Below are 13,594 nucleotides of genomic sequence, written 5' to 3'. Positions count from 1 at the left end.
AGATGTATATGCAGCTCTTTAAGTCTTGTGATGGTGCCAAAACTCTAAGGGAAAATAGTTTAGAACTAAAATCTCACAAAGGAAAAAAATCAGGAAATGTCAAGTGAGTATTACCTATGGACTCAACACTTTAAAGATACACACAGACAGACACAGACATACATAGATATACACATTTGGTTACACTGATGTCAAGAGCTAAGGAAGACAGATGTGCCATCCAGACACTCTCAGAGCTGCTATGTCACCATTCAGATGACACACAGAAAATGGTCATATGTGAAGATACCTAGAACCAAGTATGCTTCCAATTATGACCAACTGTGTGATCTTAGACAAATCACTTAAACTCTCCATAGTCTGTTTCCTAATCTGAAAACAAAGGTGTTAGAGTCAGGAAGAATGGTTCCTTGAAATCTTCACAGTATATATGTTATATATAGTTAAAGGGAAGAGTTTGGAAAGGCAAGGGGGCTGATGTCAAAATATTCAACACATCAGAAATCAGGTTTTGGAAGAAGAGGCTCTTGGAAATGAAGAAAAGTGCCAGAAACTGGTTTGGGGTTTAGAGATGGTACAGATGCAAAGAGAGAAAAAAGAACCAAAAGTACCATTCTGTGTCACAGAGAGACTGACTCTGTGAGCAAAGAGAAATTTGCAAGAAGTAGCATATGCAGAACAGATCATTCATGGCACCAAAGATGCATAAGGCTCTTTTTAGGGCAGCTGTAAACAAACTCTATAGATACGAAATCAGATGGTGAATCTCTTCCACTTAAACTCCAAGTTTGAATCACACATGCTTATCACTGAAGGCATGACCAGAAGTAGCATACACACACTTTCTAGGATCAGAGAAAAAAAATAACCCTGATGAAGACTATACCTTTAAAATGTACTCAATTTATTTCTTGGAAGACATTTCTTTTCCAGTACTCAAAAAGTGAACAAACAACTGAAATATCTAGTTTTCCTCTAAAATCCCTGAAAGTTATGGGACAGAAAAACTATCATAAGTTTAGAGATCCTACGAAACCTGACATATAGACTAAAAAAGTCAAATGAATCGCCTATTTTTAAATTTGAGAAATTCTTTACGGGTTTCAGAATGAAAAGCTGTATCTTAGATCTCTGTTTCAATATTACCTCAGTTCCCTATCTTCAATTCCATAACTAAAAAAGAAGAATCATTACACAAGTTTGTGGAACATTGATTTAAAGGTTGTTTACAGAAAAGATTTCTAGTACTTGTTTCAAAACATGTGAAAAGAAAAACAGTCATGTCTTGCATTCATCAGCTTATATTAAAATAATTCCTGGAGGTAAAATGTGATTAATGGAAGTGTATCAGAGTTTTCACTTACTCATTTCTCTTGCCAAAAGTAAACTCATGTTCCAATAACAGGAAAGGCCTACTTCTCCCTGTACAAACATTATTAATGCAACTTCAAGTGGTCTCTCTGGTCCATTATTTGAAAATAAATTATGAGAGAACCTGCCATTCAAATTCTCAATTATATAATTCACATTTGTCACATTTTTGTTTACAGAGAAAAGACCCATAGTTGTAATAAATAAAATGAATCTTTATGTAGAGCTCAGAAAAGAGGTAGTGATGAAGATAATAATAGTAGCCTTTCCCTATTTTATTCATTTGCTATCTTATAATCTGATACATAATTTTTTCTCCTAAGAAAATTGAAAATCATGAAGTAACAATAATATTAAAGGCAGATAAAATGCAATTTTACTGAAGAATATTCCTGAATGTAAAATCAGATTTGATTATGCATGTAACTAACTTTTAAATTTCAACATATCATTTACCTTATGTGAAGAATTTCTAAGTCAATTCTTGCTGAGAAAACTTTTGGAAAGAGAATGATAAACCAAACCATGACCAAATGATATACAAAGACTTTTGGGGAAGCAAAAATTATTATCTAAAAATAGTGAGAAAAATGAAGTCGGCACAATTTGCTTTTTATCTAATACTCTGTAATAATGGAACTAGAAAATACCAATCACATTTAGATAGTGACTATATATGCATACACATAGATATACACACACACTAACAAAAAGAAAAGGAAGTCATTTTATGTAAAAGGCAAAACAAAGAGTACCGTTAACAATTACTGTGCTGTGAACAAACAGCACAAAGCAAAGCAATTCAAGATCAGTTTTGGAGAAAACCATGTGTTTTTAGAATTAGTATGGAAGTAGATGTTATCTGTACTAGTACGTTTGGATATGTATGAAAAACTTCTGTGAATTCAGGGCTGTTTAAAACAGGAGAAAAAAAAACAAAAACAAACAACTACATGAGAAGTGCTTTCTCTTAAGTGCCTCATTCTGCCCATTGAACCTACTTCCCAGCCTTCCCTACTGTTAGGAAACAAAAAGCTTTCCTATGGTCAGCAGATGCTGGATGATAAGAATGGCTACCAGGTGGAGGGAAGGTAGGTGTTCAGATTAAAAGTCCAAGTGAACAGGTGCTATCAAGATAGAAAAAAAAAAAATAAACCTGAAGAGTTTGGCATCAGGACAATGCAAACTTTAAAATAATAGTGAGCTGCTAATAATAAACGCTAAGCTTTATGCTTCTGCCTACATTAGGGCAGAGACATTTCCAAATTCACCTGAGGAAACTTTTACTTTTTCTTCTGTAGAGAAGTTAACACCCCCTCCTTTATTTCTTTGGCCTGTTATGCACCTCATACAAGTCTTGAGATGTGAAAAAAAACTCTAAACTGTCTTGGTTGATGTTCATCTTTGTACATGTCCCTATTATAAAGTTGAAGTAGTATGTGAAATTGGTTAGAAAACACACAAAGTAATTCTGCAAGTATGAATATATGTAGTAGAAGGTTTAATAGTTGGAATATCAACAAGTGGCATGTGTGTTAAAGTGTTGCATAGAAATATCTGTAGACAAATTTGTGTGAACAACTCGTCTGAATTATTCCTAGCCCAATCTACCCATGCCCCCACATACACACCATTAAAAGTCCTAAGGTCACCCTCTCTGGAGTCCTAAAGTTTCCACTGCAATGCAATTTTCCTGCTATCTGGACTGAAATTTCACTCTCTGCTTTAATACATCTCTCTTTTCTTCCAATATCCTCTCTCTAATGTTAATTTTCTTATGAAGTGCTTTGCATTGAAAACAACATGTGATGTATTCAGTAGCCAGTATTTACTTTCAGCCTGACCCCTTACAGGGTAGGACAGTAAAGAAACAAGTTTTTTTGTTTTGTTTTGTTTTGACAGATAGATTATACAGTGAGAGAGAGACAAAGAGAAAGGTCTTCCTTCCATTGTCTCACACCCCAAATGGCCGCTACAGCTGGCGCTGCGCTGATCCGAAGCCAGGAGCCAGGTACTTCCTCCTGGTCTCCCATGTGGGTGCAGGGGCCCAAGCACTTGGACCATCCTCTTCTGCCCTCCCTGGCCATAGCAGAGAGCTGGACTGGAAGAGGAGCAACTGGGACTAGACCCCGGTGCCTAAATGGAATGCCAGTGCCACAGGCGGAAGATTAACCAAGTGAGCCATGGCATACCAGTCCCGAAACAAGTTTTGATTGAAAGGAAAGAAGGATGGAACAGCATATTTTGAATCCTGGATGTCTGCCTAATTAGGCATGATTTTCAAAACTAATAATATACACATGCATGCACAAATTCATATGTAATCATAAAAATTTGTGTACTGAAAAATGTGATAGGCTGTAAAATGTTAAAATAATAGACCTAATGCTATGATGTTCAATTGTAAGGTATTGGTTTTCTACAAAATTGCATGTTTTAAAGAAAACTATAATTAATGCTATCTTTGCAGCCAAGTAGTTGCTTTTAAAAATATACCATTTAGTCATACTCTAGAATGTAAGTTTTTTTTTAATGTTTTGTTTTTGTGTGGTTGTTTTGGTTTGGTTTTTGGAGATGAAAGGACAGTCAAGTATTTAAGGCAATATTTTTACCCACTGGATTCAGCAGAATGGTGCCATCTGGTGGAAATGTTAGCAGGATCTAAGCTTTCTCTGACTTACCAAAAAAAAAGTACTTAATTTAACAAACTTGAGTTTCATTCTTATGAAAAGCAAATGATACAAAGATTTTTTTAAAAATTCCCTATGTACTTATGAGGTTCTTCTTGAATTTTTTTGGTATTATTCAAATGAATTAAGAGGATATTAACTTCAAAGTTTCAAGAATAATTATTTACATTTTTAGTTGAAGCTTTAAACAAACTTTTCATCCATTTTACATTCAAGGTAAATCCGTGCCTACACACACACATACACACTATTTGCAGTTATTTTTCATTCTCATAATAGGAATCTGTTCTATTGTGATTGTGTAGAATTTAGGAGGTGAAGCTTTAGACTTAAATGGGATCCAGGCTGAATCTCACTTTCATCACTTTTGAAGACAAGCTTGGTCAAGTTGCTTGATTTCTTTAATCCTCTGTATTCTCATCTCTAAATTGGGGATAGCAACAGTATACTCCTCAAAAACTTTTTTGAGCATCAGAAAGCCAAGTCCATTCAATAAATGTTACCATATCAACGCCCAGAACAACGCTGTGTATGTGGCAAGTATTCAGGAGGTAATTCTTTAAAATAATAATAAATTATATTTAGCCACTGGAGATGTTGGACACCTCAATGGAAAATGGGATATTGATCCCATTAAGTGGAAATGACTATAGCTACTCTTGTCAATGCACAGTTTTATGAAAACAAAACATACCTGTGTAGACATTTTTTAATCAATGAAGCTTTAAAAGAAAGATCATTAAATAATAAAAAGTATATTCAATGATTCAGAATAGTCATAAAAGTATACAGTCCCTGCCATATTTATTGCTATTGGACCCTTGGGAAGGGCTGCCTCTGGCCATGGCACTCTGTGGCAGAGGACAGTAACAAATAAACGAACAGGAAGGGCAAGCCCTCTACAGGACTGTAACAATAACCAAATTATATGATTCATAAACATGCTCACACAGAGAAAAGACTATGGTTTTCTTCTGTGCTGTAGGTGGAGGTAGCTGTTTGTGGCTCAGGACAAAGTTTCTTTAGGGTTCCATAAAAATCTCAACCACAGAAAGTGAAAGACAAGTTTGACAACATTCAAAGGCTTAAATCATTCAAAATCAATACAGAGTGAGTGATTAGATGGAACATGCTCCCTATTTAATCACTAGGTAGAATTTCATAAAGGTACATTTTCATTTAAGTTTGTGAGACCTTTTCCTTTAATATCATGGAAACCAATACAATTAGTCACATCTTTATGGAGGTTTTATATCTGGTATTATGTGAAAGTTTTGTGTCAATTGTAGAATTAAGCTGTGATGACCAATATCGTGCATAAAAAAGTCTTACAGAAGGTAGGATGAGCATTCACAGCAATCGTCCACATTATTTAGCCATGATTTCATATGTCAAGCTTTGAACAAAGAATGCTAGATCTAGGTATTTCCTGGGAGCACTTGAAAAATCTCACAGGAATGCTTCCCTGTGTATTTCACTCTGACTTTCTTTCCCCGTGCAGACTCAGTCTCTCATATTTGAATTGATCTCTCTTACAAAATGAATACCACTGACATTTTAAAATCATGTACATGCTCAGAAACTGACTTAAAAATACTGAATTAGATCATTAATTTTGCAAATGGCTACTCCCCAAATACTTGTAGTGAACATAAAAAAAATGCCTAACAAGAAAAAATGGATTCAAGCTTGAATCTATTCCTCATATGAATTTTAATTTCCAGATTCCTCCCCACTAAAGGACTTGCTATGCATATACAACTTGTCCACAGTTGACTTGTACATTTTTAGCTCTGCCTTGTATCTACCTCCCTGCCTCCACCATCACTGAACTGTTTGCAGCACCTCAAGTAACCAGCTGGTGTCACAGGTTAGTGAGCAAAGGTTTCACATGGGGACTCTCATCTGACTAATCATTCTTATTGGTAGCATCATTCCAAAAGCGGTAGAAAGGCTCAGGGGCTTGTTAATGAAATTTAAGAGCAGTCTGCTTGGAAGAGGATATTAAATCTACACTCCAGTCCATAAATTATATGTATATATAAAATTATTATATATAATTTATATATATTATACACATACATTCACACATACATACTAGTTTCTACCTTGTGTTGTATGGGGAGATGGGCACAAGAGGAAGGGAAAGACAATTAACATCTTGGGATTTTTGTACTTATCACAGGATACAGAGCAAAAATGATGGTTTAAGAAAACAAATGCTTTGTAAAAACTGCAACATGTATCGTCCTTGCCCCTGTAAAGGGAGAGAGAGCTTTAAGACATTGAGTAATTCCCACCACCTGTGTGAAATGTATGTGAGGGAAATGAGAAGGGAAGAGACAGAGAGAAAAGAGACCACAAGCTAGGCAAGATGACCAAGACTGGAATATTAATACCAGCATCTCTGGCATCGCCTCCACCGCCTCGCTGCCACTCCTGGGAGATTTGGACAGCTCCCTCAACATGCTCTTCAGTGCTTAGCATCCGCGAAGAGCCGAGCCGCTGCGGGGGCCGAGCTGCTTGAAACCCCATCGCCCCACTTCTGGCGAAGAGCTGGGAGTGTCTCTGCCGGGAACGCCTCTGGCGGCGGCCCTGGACGACGCACTCGGGCAAGGAGCCCCACTCCTGGTACCCCAGTGCCTGGGCCCTCCAGCTTCCTGGTTACCCGTTGACCTAAGTGCAGCTCTCTCAGCCCGGGAGTCTCTAATTGATGGCAACATAATCGCACCTGCAGCCGGCTTATCGCAGCCTCCCTCCTCCTCACCAGGGCACCTGGGCGCTTCCGACCCTCCAACTTTGGCAAAAAGCGACACGGAACTCCCAGATCCCCCCCCCCCCCCAGTCCAGGAACACAGACAAGATGGGGATCTGCCGCACGGTTATGCTACAGTACCCTGGGGACTGTAACAAAAAGGAGGTGGCGGGTGCCTAAGGACTGACAGGGGACCAGAATAACCCAGGCAGCACGGGGGACCTCACCTCTGCAGACACAGCAAGCCAGACCCAACAAATCACCACAGCGACCGCTTTCCCATCTCCCCCTTCATAACGAATGCCTTCCTGCTCCCCTTAGCTCCGTTTCACTCAGCAGACTACAGATGCCCGGTGCACCCCCACCCCCACCCCGCGCCCCGGTCCCCTCACCCTCCTCTCCTCTAAAGAAAACGGGAAAGCAAAGAAAAAACTCCGCCGGCCTAAAGGTCATTTGCCGACTCGGGTCGCTTCGGCCAGCGTGCGCCCCGGCTCCCAGCCGATCAGGCTGGATCACAGCAAGTAGAGGGCTCCAGGAGCGCGTCTGATTCCTCCGGCGCTCTTGAATAGGGAGTCGGGACCACATTCCCTGGCCGGGCCACCTCTCTCCCCCGGTGGCCCGCCCGCCGGGGGGCTCCCCGGGGCATCCCCAGCCTTTACCTCTCTCACCCCTTCCCCGCGGCTCTCCACCTTGCGCATCCTCTCTCCCGGCCCCGGAGCGCACTAAGATGCTCTAAGTTCCTGCGGAGTCCATGGATGAGCGGAGGAGAGCCTGGAACTGGGGCGGGGGGGAGGGTGGGGAGAAGGAGGCGTGGGGGCCGAGCCGGGTTGGGGAGAGGCGGGGGAAACGCGGGCTGGAGCCTCCCCTCCCCAGAGGGCCTGGGCGCAGCCGCCAACTCTCACCTGGTCCGCTGGCTGCGCCTGGCTCGCCCTGGCCCCCGGGGTGGGCTGCTGCTCCTGCTTCATGGCTGTCATCGCTGGCGGCCCGCGTTGGCGCTCACTTCCTCGCGGGCACTTCAGACTCGGGGACCGTCACTTGGCAGCGGTCTCATGTCACAGGCGCCCGTCTCTCTCCCCGAATTGGCGGAAGGCAGAGCGACGGGGTGGGGGGAGGGGAGCGTCGGGGAGGGGAAGTAGCGCGGCGGCAAGCAGCTCCCCCAGTGCACGATGCCTCCTCCGGCTACCGCAGACCCGCTAACTCCCCTCTCCCCTTGCCCCCTCCTCCCCGAAGCGCAGAGAGCCTCGGGGGGCAGAGGCGACCAAGTGGCAAGTTAGTGGAGCGGTGAGCGGCGGGCTCCCGGCACCTGACCGCGCTGGAGCGGCGTCTCGCAGCGCGGGAGGAGCCTGGCTCGCATTCTACCGCAGTCCGCGCCCCCCGCCCGCCCGCCCGCCCGCACCGCCGCCCGCCCTTGGGGGCTCCCGGCGCGGCGCTCAGAGCACCAGGTGGAGCAGCCCGGAGCCGCGCTCCAGCATCGCCCCAGCAACCGCAACGCGGGAGAGAGCCTTGCGCGGCGCGCGAGCTCCCCACTCGCACTGCCCATGCAGCCCGGCTCCGCGGGTCCCCCCAGCCCCTCCGCCCCCCGTGGGCTCCTGCTAAAACCCGGAGAAGCGGAGTGCACCCGTGAAAAGCCCTAGATGCCTCCGGCGCGGCCACTGGGCATGCTCCAGAGCTCTGCGAAGACAGAGGGCGGCGGGGGACAGGGTCCGCGGGTGGGCAGGCAGCCCCTGTCCGGACCTGAGGGATTGTCCTGGATCGTGACCTGAGGCTGTGCTCCTCTTGATTGGGGGTAATGGGCACCCTTTACCCTCCAGCCTGCATTTCCCTGCTAGCTGCCTGGTTAGTGCCAGTGGAATTCCGAAAGGTTGGTTAAAAACATTAATAACCATCATGATAATAATCTGACACTTTTTTCCCTTTATCGTTTTTGCTGGACACATGTAGAAAAACCTGTAATTTTTAACTCCTTTTGGTAAACACAACCCTCTCCCATTCAAAGTATGTTTAGTGGTTACCTATCACGTGCCAAACACGCCACAAAATAGAAGGACTGCAAGGGAGAGACTGAGCTACAAGACAAACCTACTCAAATCCCCAGAGCTTCTGTCAGAGCGAGATCAGGGAGTAAGTCAGCGAGTGAGTAGAGGTAGCTCTCTGGCAGTGTGTATCACAAAGTCCGCCAGTTTCCTGCAGGTACAGTAGCAGTGGATTTCCCCACGGTGCCAGGAAGGCTCTGCCTCAAGCAGACAGACTAGGGGCTGTTGCCCAGGCTTAGACGCAGGTAGTTGGGAATTGCTCACCAGGGAAAAGGCAGGAGAGAGTTAAAAATCTGGATGTTAATGAATTCAAGACAACTGTTGTGAAGCAATTCAGGCAGTAGGGACAGAGAACTGCCCCCCCCCCCCCAGTTGGGTTTTATTAGCTAAGGACTGGCTCCTTTCACCCTAACTCAGCCTAGGAGCTAGGCATTTCTTAGCAGAGGGGCTGTTGTAGGATTGTCGCAGATGCCTAGGACCTTCCTAAAACATGAATTATAATGCTTGTCTTGAGCATTAATTGTAACTACAGTTCCTTTAAAGTACATTTTTTAAAGAAATAAGTTATCTCCAGTGTACAGATAGAATATATATTCCAGTGAGTACCAAAGTGCTTTATTTGTTTCACTTTAATAGAAGTAACTTTTTGTTAGGAAAAACTGCCATTTGTAAATGTAGAAAACAAACATAAAAAATGAAGTAAAATAGCTATCAGGAAGTTCATCCAATAAAAATTTCAATGCAGATTTCCTCTTACATGGAACTTTGGGGGAGGGAGGTTAAGATATGCATTATTTAAAAAGTGTTTACTTCTTTCTACTTTTTATTCTGTTCATTATTTGAGTATATTCACATTTTCAATGTTTCCATTTTGCACAATCTGCTTGACTTGAAGACATTTTCTGACAAAAATTTCTGTTACACAGGACAAGTATACACCAGAGGGAATTATCCTCATTCGATTTAAGATTTCTTATTTGAATTTACGGCTGAACTTGCATCCATTTTCAGTATTCAGCATAAAATTCACTTTGGTTACAAATCAAGATGTAGTTTATTATATGTTTCATGTACTCTGTGTGTGTGTGTGTGTGTGTGTGTGTGTGAAATATGTGTGAATCTTTTTTTGGGGGGGATTTCTCTAATTCTTTATCTTTTGGGTTGGATTATTTTGTCAAGCTAAGAATGGTATCTTTTAGCTCTTGAGATCTAGACTAAGAGCACTAACTAAAACTTAATCATATATAAATTTGTCCCAATGTCACTACTTATTTTTGCTATGTGATATGCTTGAATTATAGTGTAAGCTTCTCTTCTTTGATTCCAACTTAATTTCTTATTGAAGAAAAAATTTTTTATTTATTTTTTTTTTTTTTTTTTTGGACAGGCAGAGTGGATAGTGAGAGAGAGAAAGGTCTTCCTTTTCCATTGGTTCACCCCTCAATGGCCACTTTAAAACCCTCCCAAAAGGAAGAAATGCCTTGTACACTAACAGAAAAAGATATTTGCAGTTCTGTTATGTGGAGTGTCTGATGTTATCATTAAAAGAAAAATTAGAAACACCGATTTACAATCAAATGTTTACAAAATTTTAAAACCATTCAAGTAGATATAACCCAAATGCAGCAGAGGCAGGAGTGACCAGAACCAGACTAGAAATCAGCAAGTTGGAGCTCTTCCTTCATCAGGGCTTGGAGATGAGGGCCAGGATCCCTTATCTATCACCTCCACTTCCTTACGTGGCAAAAGTAAAGGTTTGAGCTGTGTGGCCAGTATGATCCTTTTTTCTCTCAATGTCTATATTTTTTGTATTTTATAAATAGACAATCATCTGAATAAGTTATTTGTTCAAAATAAATTTAAAAAGCATATGGAAATAAAAGATAAGTTATTTTAATGTAAAAATTTTGAAATCTATCCATAGTTTGTCATAATACCATTTTCTGTGAATTTTCTGAATACGTCCATATACATTTGAAACTTGCAGGGAGAATCAAATGCTCAAAAAATACAAAGAAATTGCTTTTATCATATCTTCATTGATGAGCTATTATGGACAACATACATTTTATAATACTCATGCAATGATAAAGCAAATTTCAGTACTATTTTCATGGGTTGGAAACATATTTTATAATTGAAAAATTCTAGAGTGATTGTCCAGTAAAATTTTCTTTGTTTGAATTATAAATGTTTAAACCTTGAAAACTAGGCCACTTTATTCTGAGAGATTTCCTTGGATTCAAATCTTACCACTTCCCTCTGAAAATTGTTTTACCTCAAATCCTAGCTTCCAGTTCCCATGTAAATATAACCTACAAAGCTGCTTCTTCAATATATTTATTTGGGATTCTGAAGTCACTCAGAAATCTTGTCACACATAACACTGAACAATGTCCTCTTTTCCTTGATATTTGGTTGTTGAAAAGGGAAAAACAAGAGCAGTACATCTCTTTTTACCTGGAAATATTAAGGTGAATAATTGAGGATAGACTATAAGGTGTAGACAACATTTTAATCATTATCATTAAAATATATTGGTATTAGAGGCAACAAGAATTTTTTGAAAAACATGTGAGTCATACATTGTATATTCAGTCTTTGAAATCAAATCATAGACAGGAAAACAAATAATTGAAGTTAACACTAATAACCACCAGGTAACAAATAAGGTTTGGATCAAGTCCGATTTGACAGAGAAAGACAAATACACTAGGTCAATCTGTGAGGCAGGGTAGACTTCAGAAATAAACTCTTCAGTTTCAGGTTAATGACATCAGGCAAATAGGACTGTAAGCAGCTAGTTTTCTAAAACCTCTCACTACTTTCTTCTCTCTCCTTCCTGAGGTAAATCTGCAGCATCATTGTAAAGGCCATCTTGATGGAATTCCCCGAGAATGAACCAATCCTCTGTCGAGTGTCTGTAATGAGCACAGTATCAGGAAGACAGGGTTCATGAGCTGTGTCTTTGGAGACCTGGCCTGAAATGTGCCCAATTAGTTCTTTGCAGATGAAGAAATAGCTTTAGTGCATGTCTTCTGCTATCACTTAGTTTCGATTTATAAATCACCTCTACTCACCTCAGTTGGCTTCTTAAATTCCCCAAATTGCCCATCATGTCCTTGGACAGAAAACCGGTATGGTGGGCAGTCCTCAAAAGCAAGCTTTATTTTAGAAACTCTAAACAAGTAAACTATGGGAGATATTTAAATTAAAAGAAAGGACATAAAGACACTGCATATTTAAGTGATATTCATGGGCATTTCTCATACAGCTTTGAGATTCTATTAGCATTTAGTAAAATTTTTTTGTCCTTGACTGTCTATGACAGCAAGACTTTCCTGTTATAAAAATTCATAGCCCAATTATGATCTCTGGTGGAAGCAGACAGAGTTGCAATATCCTGAGAGCCATTCTTGTTATTCACTAGAGACCTGAAGATATTGACAAACTGCACATTCATCCTGAGTTCCCATACTGGAGAATTCCTTTGGTTGTTATGTTTGCACAGACTTCACATCTTCCTTTTACCCTGTGCCCTTCCATGATGCAGATTGAGAAATATATGTACATGAGAAAGTAAAATAGTGCAGATGAACATTTCCCTGTATGATTATTTTCAGAACACAAACACAGTTTTTGACTGTGAGAAATTTACCAGCTGTTACAATTTTTTTTTTAATTTATTTGACAGATAGAGTTAGACAGTGAGAGAGAGAGACAGAGAGAAAGGTCTTTCTTCTGCTGGTTCACCCCTCAAATGGCCGCTACAGCCAGCACTACACCAATCCGAAGGCAGGAGCCAGGTGCTTCCTCCTGGTCTCCCATGCGGGTGCAGGGCCCAAGCACTTGGGCCATCCTCCACTGCCTTCCCTGGCCACAGCAGAGAGCTGGACTGGAAGAGGAGCAGCCGGGACTAGAACCCGGCACCCTTATGGGATGCCGGCACTGCAACGGAGGATTAACCAAGTGAGCCACGGTGCTGGTCCCAGCTGTTACAATTTTATCTATTAAATCTAAACATGGGGCTTACAATTATTTTAATTTCTTAAAAATAGTAATAACTTAATGAATTAGTTATGCTGTAATAATAAAAGTGAAAAATCTCTCTAGCTGGTATTACTGGTGATTATCCTAATCTTCATATTTCTTTAGGAAAAAAATAAGTTTTCCAAACACATTCTTTCTACAGTTGACAGATATGGAAGAATATTTAGGAACTCTGGCATAATATTTGTCCCTTTCAGATAATGCGTTCGCCTTTGATGAATAAATTTCTCTGAACCTGGTATTTTTTGTTTTCATAACCAAAATGATTGTGTAATGACTCAAAATAATCTCCTCTCTGTCTTTGCAAAGTACAATATTACTGAGCCTGCTCCTTTGTTCAGTGGTTACCTGCCTTTTTTTTTTCCTCACATAATGTCCAGAAGAGCACAAAACAAAATTCCCATTCCGGGAAATCTTTCATGAATTGAAGTAGAAAACATTGCTGTAAGACTTGCATTAATTTTTGGTCTGAAGGGTGGGTTTCTATGAAGATACTTTAAAAAGCATACTTAAACCTGGAATTAAAAGATAAGTTTATTTTTGTGCAAAAATTTTTAAATTCATGCATAATTATTTCATATTCATATTTCCATGAACTTTTTGAATACTTCTGGTATCGTTTATAACCCTTTAACCATGCTCAATTTATTTTTAATGATTTAGTACTATATTCAGATTCCTCCATGAATTTTCCT

At 40.8% G+C, this 13,594-nt stretch overlaps 1 protein-coding gene across 4 annotated transcripts in view; it reads right to left on the bottom strand.

Moving 5' to 3' along the window:
• The window catches only part of DPP10 (dipeptidyl peptidase like 10), a 1,526,588-nt gene that overhangs the window by 730,911 nt on the left and 782,083 nt on the right, over positions 1 to 13,594 (bottom strand). Inside the window, exon 1 of one of the 4 annotated variants that reach the window (XM_051849636.3) lies at positions 7,719 to 8,386. The exons of 1 other annotated variant lie outside the window; for it this stretch is intronic. In XM_051849636.3, the coding sequence (XP_051705596.1) occupies positions 7,719 to 7,790 (72 nt within the window). In that variant the 5' untranslated portion in view covers positions 7,791 to 8,386. Of the gene's footprint in view, positions 1 to 7,043; positions 7,121 to 7,475; positions 7,611 to 7,718; positions 8,387 to 13,594 lie in introns of those variants that run through there. 2 more of the 4 variants (XM_051849638.3, XM_051849639.3) reach the window with 2 other exon arrangements.

This window comes from Oryctolagus cuniculus, chromosome 3 (assembly GCF_051225735.1).
Source record: "Oryctolagus cuniculus isolate XC-2025 breed Fujian yellow rabbit chromosome 3, ASM5122573v1, whole genome shotgun sequence".
NCBI lineage: Eukaryota > Metazoa > Chordata > Mammalia > Lagomorpha > Leporidae > Oryctolagus > Oryctolagus cuniculus.
Note: the sequence above shows the minus strand (reverse complement) of the source record. Positions and strands in the feature narration are given on the sequence as shown.